The sequence below is a fragment of the Pezoporus flaviventris genome, unplaced genomic scaffold (assembly GCF_033815535.1).
Source record: "Pezoporus flaviventris isolate CSIRO_AGI_PZ_B2104156 unplaced genomic scaffold, CSIRO_AGI_Pfla_v1 ptg000015l, whole genome shotgun sequence".
NCBI classification, from domain to species: Eukaryota; Metazoa; Chordata; class Aves; order Psittaciformes; family Psittacidae; genus Pezoporus; species Pezoporus flaviventris.
Genome location: NW_026892563.1, coordinates 24,807,382 through 24,817,838, shown reverse-complemented (window position 1 = coordinate 24,817,838; position 10,457 = coordinate 24,807,382). Strand labels below are relative to the sequence as shown.

The following is a 10,457-nucleotide window of genomic DNA, read 5'->3' as shown; positions in this document are numbered from 1 at the left end:
ACGCAGCGCGGAGAGCTGCCCCTTCGAGAGGCGGAGGAACACCTGTACCCAGCGGAGGACGCAGGGTGCTTCTCAGCGGCTCGGGGCGGCCCAAGGGCCCGGGCTGCTCCCGATTGGGCCACAGCCAGGCCGGCGCTATCCCGCCAAGATGGAGGCGGCCGGTGCAAATCCGGCGGGAAGGGACAGCGGCGGACCTGCGGCCTCCGGGAGAGGGGGGCGGCTGTGGCGGCGGGCGGGGGGGGGGCTCCGCCCGGGGCAGGTGCGCGGGGCGGCGCCGCCAGGGAACCTCTGCCGAGCGGTGGCGGTGGCCGAGCCGAGGGCGGGGCTGGCGGCAAGCTCGGCGCTCCGGGCACGCTGGGCGGTGGCAGGGGCGGCCGCACTGGGAGTGACAGCGGGGCCTGAGCGGAGCCGCGCTGCCCCATGCCGGCCGCCCTCCCGCCCGCTTGGCGGTGACTCCGGCTCCCCCTTCTGCCCCTCCTCCTCCACCGCCTCCCGCTCTGCTCGCCCAGCCCGGGCCCGGCCCAGCCGCTGCTGCACGGCGCCGCCGCTCGCCGAGCCCGGGGCGCAGCTGGGAGCCGTGTGGGGGCCATGACGGTGGAGCAGAACGTGCTGCAGCCCGGCGGCGCCGCCAAGGTGAGACACCGCCACAGCCCTGCGCTGCCCGCCCGCTGCGCCAGGGCCCGGCCTGGGAGCCGACTGCGCGCCCCTCGCCGCGTCCCTGCCCGCCGGCCTCACCGGGCCTGGCCCATGCCCTCTCCCAGAGCTGAGGCCGCTTCTTTCTTACGCGGCCCCCGCACCCGGTCCCCGCCCCGCCGGCAACTTTTCCCCCCTGCAGCGGGGCTGCAGCCTCCCCATCCCTCGCCGTCTCCCGGCCCTGCGGGAAGCTTCTGTCAGCCGGGGTATTGGGGGGGGGGCCGCCTTCCCCGCTCCGCGGCCTCTCCCGGCCCCCGCTGCCTCAGCCCCGGGCTGGGGCCGGGGTGACCTCGAAGCCACCGCAGGGGCGCGGCCGGATAGCGGGGGCCTCCGCCACCTCGGCCCCGGCTCGGGTCAGCTCTGAACTGGGCTTGGTCTTCTCCCTCTGTCCTGCCGCTCCCCGGGAGGGTGGGCAGCCCTGGGCTGGGACGGCAGCGCTAGGGCCCCGGGCAGGCCTGTTGCACTTAGGGAGCTGCCAGGTAGTGTACCAGGACGGACCGGGGGTGGGTCGGGGGGGGTGGTACTGGCAGAGCCCCCAGGCACGGTGTGGGCCGCGGGCCGCGAGGTAGATGCTGCACATGGACGGCGTGACCCTGGTGCGCCGGCAGCCGTGCCTGCGAAAGGTGAACGCTATTTCTAGCGAGTGACACACGGCTCGCCGCCACGCTCTCCTGCTGGGGTGAAGGAGTGCTGGGTTTAGGGACTCGTATTAACTGGGGTCGTGAAATGGGGTTCAGCGAATGGTAGCGTTTGTGAATCTTCCTCTGAGCACCAGGAGTTAATGGAAAATGTTTCTCCTTCCTTTTTTTTTAGGACACCTTCTAAAGCTCTTTTTTACTTGAACAGAACTGGCAAGAGAAAAAGAAACCTAAAGTTAAATCACAGCACTTTTAAAATTATCTTTTATTTTTCAAAGGTAGCCGTTGTTGATTATTGCAACTGTTCTGGTTAGTAGTATGACTGTCTCTTCTTCCCTATATATAGATTTTTTATGACCTGTGATGCTTTTACAAGAGGACAAAAGTAAATGTGCTTTGGTATAGTCAGTGCTGAATCTAAATGGCTCCAGCTCTAAGTGCGGACAGTGGGAATGCAGTGATTAAGGTATAATTGGTCAAAGTGGTACAACTTATGTTCAAGAAGCTCATTTGGAGGAAGAGGCATGTCTCGCCAAGCTGCTATCATAGTTCGAAGTAGCTAGCACTGGTTGAGGCCTTTTCAGCAGGAAGGCAGTGGTTGAACACACTAATTTTGTCCCCTGGTTCCTCAGTCGGTGTTTTCAGTTGGGGTGTGCTAACAGGGTGGAGTAGCAGAGTTTTGTTGCCAAATCCCATACTATGTGTGTGTCTTCTCTGTTTAACAATTTGTTGTTGCTGTGCACCTGTCAGCTTTAGTAAGCAGTGTTACCTTTTACAAAACCTGTTGATGATTTACTTAAATGTCCCTTAATGATCACATCAGATACTCTGTTATTTAGTACTTGGTAGACGCGGGTCAGAGCTGCCTGTTGCACTTTCTGTCAATAATCTTGAAGAGGAAATGTTACCATTTTAGCTGAACTGCTGCTTGCAGGTCAGTAGTTCAGCATTAGTTTCAAACTGAGGATAAGCCTAAAGGGTGGTTGGAGATTGTGCTAGGTCACCTAGTAATCCACACTGCAGTGAAAATTAGCAATAATTCTAAACTTGTAATTGGCATCTATAGATGATGGTTACTTGTCTGTGTATCTAGAGAAACTGTATAAAACAAAGCCCTTTTCAAGGAGGGGATTTTCTTTTTTATTTCTTCTGTTGAATCATCTTATTATGATATCTGAAACTCCCTGTTTCCTATTTTATCCATAATTGCGTCTGGGGAGGGAGGAGGGGTAGGGGGAGGTGAGAGAGTAAAGGAGGCCAATCTTGAGAATGTTTTGCAAAACAAAATATTATCTGACTCCAAAGCGAGTATCTCATTGCCTAATGAGACTAATGAATAGCTAACTAGATGACAGACTTTAGCATTGTTTGGCTTATTTGCATGTAAGAAGAAAAATTGTCAAGGTAGAGTGGCTGATGCCTGGTTGAAAGGTGGAGTGGTTACCATACTGTCATCTTCCCTCAAAAGGAGAAAATCCCATGCTCCACAAATAATGAGCTTGTTCTGGAGACCTCAAAGTTTGTTATGATTGTTTTCTGTTAGTGTGAAGAAACCACATACAAGCAGAAATATATTGGATTTCCAAGAGATGCTTGAGTCATCAGCATACCTTATGCAGAACTGTGGTTCCCAACATTGTTCATCAGATGTTTTCTTACTGTCATACAGGAAGTATGTGTCAAACTTCAGCAGTACTTGGAGATGTAGGTTTGTATTAATAAATGCTCCAACTACAAACAGCCCATTTCCCACTGAAGCTATCTTTAGTTCATTGTGTAGTTAAAGCATCTGTTTTGGGTCAAAAGATATTTTTTCTTTTATGTTTACTGGTCATCTTGGCTCCTAGATAAAACTTGTAATTTATCTCCTGGAGCAAATAATTAATCATGTTTCTCTCATTGCTCACAGCTCTTGTGTGCTGCTCTAATGTCATTAGGTGTCTCTAGGTTATCTGTGATGTTCGTATTAAGACTAAGGCATGTGAATAAATGTTCTGGGAAGTTAACCAGAATAGTTGCTCATTTTGTCCTGTCTGTATTTCTGTCCAGTAAAACCCTTTTTGTTAAGCATTTTGCTGCTGAAGAGCTAATGCATGTGTGTTGCAGGGTTCATTGGGGGCAGCTTGCACTGGTGCACATGGATGTCAATCTTCCTCCCAGAGGAAAACTGTCCCAGGCTGCCCGTTGTACTGGGCAGACCCTTCCCTTGGCCCATGTCCCTTACTTGCGGGGTTTGGCAACACGGGTTGGTGTGGATGCTGATTTTACTAGTAATTGGAAGAAGTGATGGAGAGAGGTCATACATGTTTTGGCAATGTCTCAGCTCTAATAATTATCATGGTGGTCATCTTGGCACAGCAGCTTGAAGAAGCTGGGTTTTAAAGGGTGGTGCTTGGCTGACCTCTCAGCGGTGTGTATTATCAAGTTCTGCTGCTTCTGGAAAGAGACAAGCCAAGTGTTGGTTGATACATGGATTTAAAGTCTGATTTATCTGTCTTGATTTCCCACACCTGCTGTTATTGCAGACCTGTGATTCAGCAGCATATTGGCAGTGTAATCACAGGAATAGTAGAATAAAGTCAGGTGTCAGCTCAGCTTGTTGTTTTTTTTTTTTGTGTGTGTGTTTTTTTGTTGTTTTGTTTAGTTTAAAGCAGCCCAAACCTTTACGAATATTTACCACTTGAAAGAATACCTGCCTTAAAGCAGGGTCTAACACGGCTTACTTCTCCCTTGCTCTTTTTCAGGGTAGTAAGGAGAAAATTGTACTAGCTCATGTGTGTGCTTCTGCGCTGCTCATACCGTGCATTTGAGGTGTTTTAGGACTGAAAGATTTAGCTAATGTGGTACTTACTGCTTACTGAAAGCAGTAGCTGCTGCTTAATAGTGCGTTAGTTGTTCATATAAAATGTGATAGTCATATGTCTACAACAGTTGCAATAGGGATGTTGATGCAGTCCTGAATGGCAGGAGGTGATCACAAAGGATACCTACTGAGGACTTGGTATACAAGGAAGATATTTTAGGAGTTGTGCTCATTTTTGTTATTATTATTTTTTTAATCTCAATAGGTGGCAACCTTCTAAGGGTGCAGCCTTTGAAATCTTTGTGTTTCAGTCAGTTGAGTTCAGGGTTGCCTGACTGACCATTTGCCTGGTGGAATCAGGAGGCTCCAGGCTGCTGCTCTCATTGCATACCCAGAGCCTCTCTTGCCTGTGAGCAGCATGCAGGTGTCGTCCTGTACCTGAGAAGTGCACTCTGGTTCCTCTAATGAGGATGGGTTACATATCTCCCTATGAACAGGCTGTCTGTGTTTGAAATGTATGGCAGGCAGGTGGGCTTGAATATAGGGCGTTGTACCTGATTCTGCTAGTATGGTTATTGAAAGCTTTATTAAGTCGTTTGTCCAGGATGGGTAGAATAACCAGACTGATGTACTGAAAGTGTTTGCACCAGACACTGAGTAATTTGCAAGATTATTTGAAGTGCTATGGAGTTATTTAGATATACACATCTTGTAAAGTATTAAAAAAACCAAAAGAGTTCATAAAAGGAGTTTGTATTACTTCTAGTTAGTGCTTTCTACATAGATTCTTGTCTGTGTTTTCTGGAAGGTAGAGCAAGGTGCAAAGGTCAGGGATTCAGAGTAATTTTGGAAGCCCTTATGAGATTGGTATGCTGAATGCTTCTGGTTTTGTGAGCTTTCTGATGGGTTTTGCTGGGAGGGTGGGGGTGTGGTTAGGTTTGGTGGTAGGTGTTTTTTTTTGGGGGGGAGGGGCTGTTTTGGCATGCAATCCTGCTGAATCGTGGATTTTTTTATCGGTGTGATATGAATATGCACCTTTCTGAAACCTTTAATAGCAGTTTAAAGCCTGTTGCATTCTAGTAAACCTTTCAAAAAAACTTCAGTAATTATTTCAATTGTGGTAGCAGGAGTTGACAGCTGTAGTACAACCATGAGCATCTGTCTGAAATAATGTATTTCAGTATCTTTTGGTTCATGCCTTAAAAATACCGCTTCAGAATGTGAAAATGTAAAGTTTATACATTTTCCTGTTAACCTTTTGTAATATTAATTCAAAATATCTTTACTGTTTCTTAAGAAAAAAACACTTTTTTAGGATAACCCTGTATCTATAGCAGCAGCCACAGAGGATGACAAAACCCATCAGCTTCATGAAAAGGTCAAAACCATGTCTCAAAATAGAAAATATTTCACATTTTTAGCAATGCTTTGTTAAAGACAAGTGGGAAGATAATCGAACGGTTGCTTTTCTTGCACTCTTATGCCTGAAAAGATAGGTGAAGGCAGGAAGCAGCATCAGTAGTCCTGTGAATTTGGGTGGTGTTCATGGACTTCTCTAACTGAAGGGGAATGATAGATAGAATGAATATGTGATTTCTGTTCTGCTTTTGGTTTAATCTTCTTTTTCATCTGGCTGAGGACTCTCCCCATGTGTCAACGGTCTGATTATTCAGTCAGCAAGGAGCTGGCTCCATAACTTCAGTGCTGTGAGTGGTTGGGTTGAGGGAAGTGCTGGATGCGGGTGGGGTGCAGTAGCCGAATTGTCAAATCAGCCCCGTGCCTGGGCCTACTTGGAGGCTGCCTTTTCAGGCTGAGCCGAGATCTTTTCAGAGGTGGCTGGGAGGTTTCTAACCCTCATACATCATCTGTGTCAGGAATTGTTTGGGGTGCTGCATCAGTCACCCCATCTCAGCTGTTGCTGGTGGTGCCAGTGATGGGGGGATTATTGAGGTGCCCACATGCTTGTAGGGTTCCTTAATGTTTTATTGCTCTTTGCTTGCTGTAGTGAATCTGCTGATTTGCAATTCCTAGCTGGTCATCTGGCAAAAGCTGAGAGTCAAATGTGACATTCCTGATAGTCCTTAGTGTAAAAGGTAAACAAAAAGCTTAAGGGCTGTGTCTTCACTTACATGTTTTCACGTAGGAACAAATTGCTTTAAAGGTCTGACTTTCTGGTTTTGTTTGTTTGGTTTTCATTATTACTGACTTCTTGTACTTCTTATGGAACAGAGCTCTTAAAATTCTCTCTGCGTGTTGCCAGGACCTGGACTGAGACAGGAAAGTCTTTTCTGCTTTCACCGATTAGAAAAGCCGCATATGTGGGAGCAGCTTTCCTGGGAAATGAAAGTATCCTGAGTGCTTTCACTTTCTAATTCTTCTGTCATAATCAGTGTGATTATGTAAGAGTGGGAAAGATCGTGTTGGTTCTGAATAAAGGTTTGTGCTGTGTGTGTTACCAGTGTAATGGTGTTTTGGTCTTTAGCAGCAGATGGGCACTTGTAATTTCAGCTTCTCACCAGAGGGCTGTTGACTTGTATGTGGGGTAGCAGTGTAGCATCATAATCCAAGTAGCAACCCAGAGTAATGTAGGAGAGGCTGTTGTGACAATGTATTTCCGAATGATTTTATGAGTTCAGGGTAGACTTCAGTCTGTTTTTCCCCACCTTAGGAAATAAAGACCATTTCTGTTTGCTGGTGATTGCACTTCAGCAGTTAGGGTGCTGTTAAAGAAGTCAGCATCTGCAAGAGTAGAAAATATTTGACTGGAGTGAATGTCAGGGTGGTTTCACCAGCTAGGTGAAACTAATATAACTCGAATGTAACTTTCGCCAGAGAGCAAAGTGTGCAGTAGGTGAGATGGTAACTCCACCTGTTCACTTGGGGGCTGTGAGATGTACCAAGTTCTGGTTTAAGGGTGGTCAAGTATAATTAATAGGGAAAAGCTAGTACTGTGAGTCACAATAGTTGCATGTAAAACTATGTAAAGTTGAAACTTATGATGAATTCTTCATCTTTTTTATTATTGAAAAAAAAAGGGAGAAAATACAGTGACAAAGTAGTATCAAGCTGTGAGGCTGAACTGAAGATGAGGTGGTGAGATGGTTTACTGCTGAACAGGATAGCAGGGTCATGGCTTGCATGATGGTACATACTCAGGGCTTCATGCCAAGTAAAAGGAAATACTTTTTCCTGTTTCCTGCATCAGGTTGGCAAATGGGTTTTGTGAACACTTGTAACTCATAATTTGGCAACACAGCCTTCTGAACAGTGTGGCCTGTCAGATTTTTGAATGTTTACTTACATCAACACTGAGCTGAATATGGATGTTGTCAGAAGCTGTATTGTGCCAGCATACCTCAGCCAAGATTTCAGGTAGAATGGAGAGCAGCTGTAGTGTGTACCATGGTTGAGTACAGTCACCATCTAAAACGTTGCATTTTTACAGCATTAAAATATGTGCAGTCTCATTGTACTGCAGGCTTTAGATCTCTTTACCATGAGGTTTCTTTAGGACTTCAAAACTTGGAATAAACTAAGAGTTCTGTGGACCTTTAACAGAACATTTCACAAACTTCTTTTAGAGTAATCTTGTCCATACCACTTTTCAGTTCTATGTTACCATCCCCGTTTTCAGAAATGAATAAAGGGAATGAAAGCCTCTCTCGTTGCTGCAGTGGGTTACACCTCCCTGGATGGATATTTTGGGCAAGTATGCTGGTCTGTGCGCTGGGGTAGGTACAGTGTTGTGCTGCCTTCTGCTGATAGCTGCAGGGCTGTGCCTTCTGGGAGAGCGGTGGTTTTAACATACTGAACAATATAGTAGTTTTCCTGGTGAATGTGGTGCAGAATCTGTGGGTTTAGGCTTTAACATGAATGAGATGTTAAGTAATGTTTTGATTCAGTGTTGAGATTCCGATGAAGTGCTGTGAAGGAATCATTGGATCCTAAGATGGTGTCAAGGACAGATTGATTCAAAATGTCGTGAGTAGGACATTGTGATAACTTAAGTGGTCCAATGCAGGCTTTGTGAGGTCTCACCTGTTTAATTATAGACTGGTTTTGCATGTATTTAGTAACATCATTAGTTCTGAAAATCACAATAAAATTATTTAATCTGTTTAGACTCTTGCATTTTAAGAAGGCACTGATTTATTTGTTTTCCAGTTAGGTTTCACAGTTTTCTTTCTTTTGAAAATGTTTTTGCCTGTGTGCTTTTGCTTTTCTTTGCCATAATGGATGAAATTCAGGAGCATGTTGAAAGCAATGAGCAAGAGAGTTTTCCTAAAACCTGATGTTACCTGATGATGGGTAACAGAAACAGCACTCTTGTGGGAGGTGGCAACACTGAGTGCCCAAGGTTTTAATGTAACTCTCTGAAGCCAGAATATTGGAGAGGTGGAATCTAGAAAACAGATGATGTGGAACAGCCCGAAGGCTGGAGTGCAAGTAGGTTAACTTTGGCAACATCACCTGACACAGATTTATGTATGTAAAACACTTTTTTTTTTTTTTTTAAGGCAGCAGAAATACTGGTATGCAAATTCTAATAGTTTTTATTCTGAGAAGCACAGCTTTGACTTGATGTTTTTGTTTATAGTAGGTTTCTGAATTACTTTAACTGGTGGATTCTTGCTGGAAAAAATTATACCCTGCGCAACATTTCTTTTAAAATGTTTCTGCTATCTGCTAATTGGCAACAGTCAAGCTTATCAAAGTTTAGGTGTCAAGCAAATGCAAATTGTGCTTGGAATATCCTTGAGTAAAGCTTTTTTAGCCATCAGGTGAAAGCATATTTTTAAGCTTTACAGTAAGCATATGTAGACAGAATAATCATAGTATTTAATAAAAACTCTTCAGGGAGGCATTAGTGTTTTCAAGGCATGATCCATAGCTATTTAAATTTAGTTGACACATATCTTACCTTGGTCTAGGCAGAATTCATTGAAATTAATGCACATGGCATAATGGCATTATATGCCTCTGTAGTTCCTTGCTACTAACTGATGTGTCATCATTTCACTCCTGTTGTACCCCATAGTCCAGAGGGCTCCTTTTAATAAAGACAGGGTGTTCACTTGACATTAGGGTCTAAGTCCAAGATACAAAAGTTTCAGATCATGAGTAGTTATATTTAATGCCATCTATTACTTCTGGTGAATGCTAGGCTTGAGTTTGTGCGTTTAAAGTTTGTGATAGCTGTTCTCACAGCTGTATAACTTCAAGAAAAGCCAGATACTTGTGCTGAAAACTCCTGTTCTTATTCTTAGATAAAAAATTGCTCTTTCTGAATTTCAGTAGAATTTCAGTTAAAAAAAAAAAAAGTTGAATTTAGTTGTGGTTCTACTGGGATTAAGCCAGAAACAAAAAAAAATGCTGTGTGGAAATTGAAAATAGTATTCATTTACTTTCAGGTGAACACTTTGAGGGTGCTTTAAAGTAAACAGCTAGAAAAGGCTGGGTATACACAGGCACATGGCATCTTCCTCCTCTTCAGAAGAGGAGGATATGGTGAGAACAGACTCCTACTCCACTTCCCCTTCTGTTTGGTTTCATTTTATTCCTCTGAAAGTTAACTGCTTTGAAACAGAAATTTCTCCTGGGACTGTGGGTGTTGGAAATGTACCTTTTTAAAAAAAAATAAAACCACTTTCCAAAGGGCATAGGTATAAATGGCCTGGTTAGAGGACTGAATACTGTGTACTTTGTTGTATCCCAGAAATCTTAGGTTATGACTGAGAAAGCATTCCTGTGTTTTGCAGATTTTAACTTTTGCTTTGTTTTAGTACAGAATCATGGGAAAATATGTAAGAGAAAGCTTTTAAGCTTGTAAATGTGTTTTTTAATTTTTTTTAGTTTTTAGTGTCTTCTTAAACTAAGTGGCTTTTGGGCAGCTTGCAGAGTTATTTCCTCTTTGTATTACCTGCTTACCCATTTGTCAGCTGCTTTTCTTCAAACTCTGCTTGTGTCTCTCATGTAACCTCTCACCTGTTTGAGGACCATGCCATTTTAATTTAGAGACTTTACTGTTTTGTTTCCTTACATTAGAACTTTTAAATTATTTGGTGGTAGTAATTGGCAAGCCTTTTTAATTCAGGCACCTAAGCTTATAACTCTCTCAAGTCTGGTTTTGTTTTTGGTTTGTTTTTGTTTTTTTTTTTTAATGAGGTACTAGAATTACATCTTCTCTTTCTCACTGTATTCCTTTACTTGTTTGGAAACTAAAAATAACCAGCGTCTTACTGGCAGCTTTTAAAAGTTCCTTCTAGTCCTGCATGTGTTTTGCGGGACTTGATGTTGAAAGCCACAGAGCATCTCTTGTGACA

General features: G+C 44.4%; 1 protein-coding gene across 2 annotated transcripts in view; it reads left to right on the top strand.

Moving 5' to 3' along the window:
• Nucleotides 1-476: 476 nt before the first annotated feature.
• Nucleotides 477-10,457, top strand: part of USP25 (ubiquitin specific peptidase 25) — an 89,862-nt gene continuing 79,881 nt past the window's right edge. The window contains exon 1 of one of the 2 annotated variants that reach the window (XM_061453777.1): nucleotides 477-633. In XM_061453777.1, the coding sequence (XP_061309761.1) occupies nucleotides 589-633 (45 nt within the window). In that variant the 5' untranslated portion in view covers nucleotides 477-588. The remainder of the gene's footprint in view (nucleotides 634-10,457) is intronic. The other variant, XM_061453778.1, reaches the window with a different exon arrangement.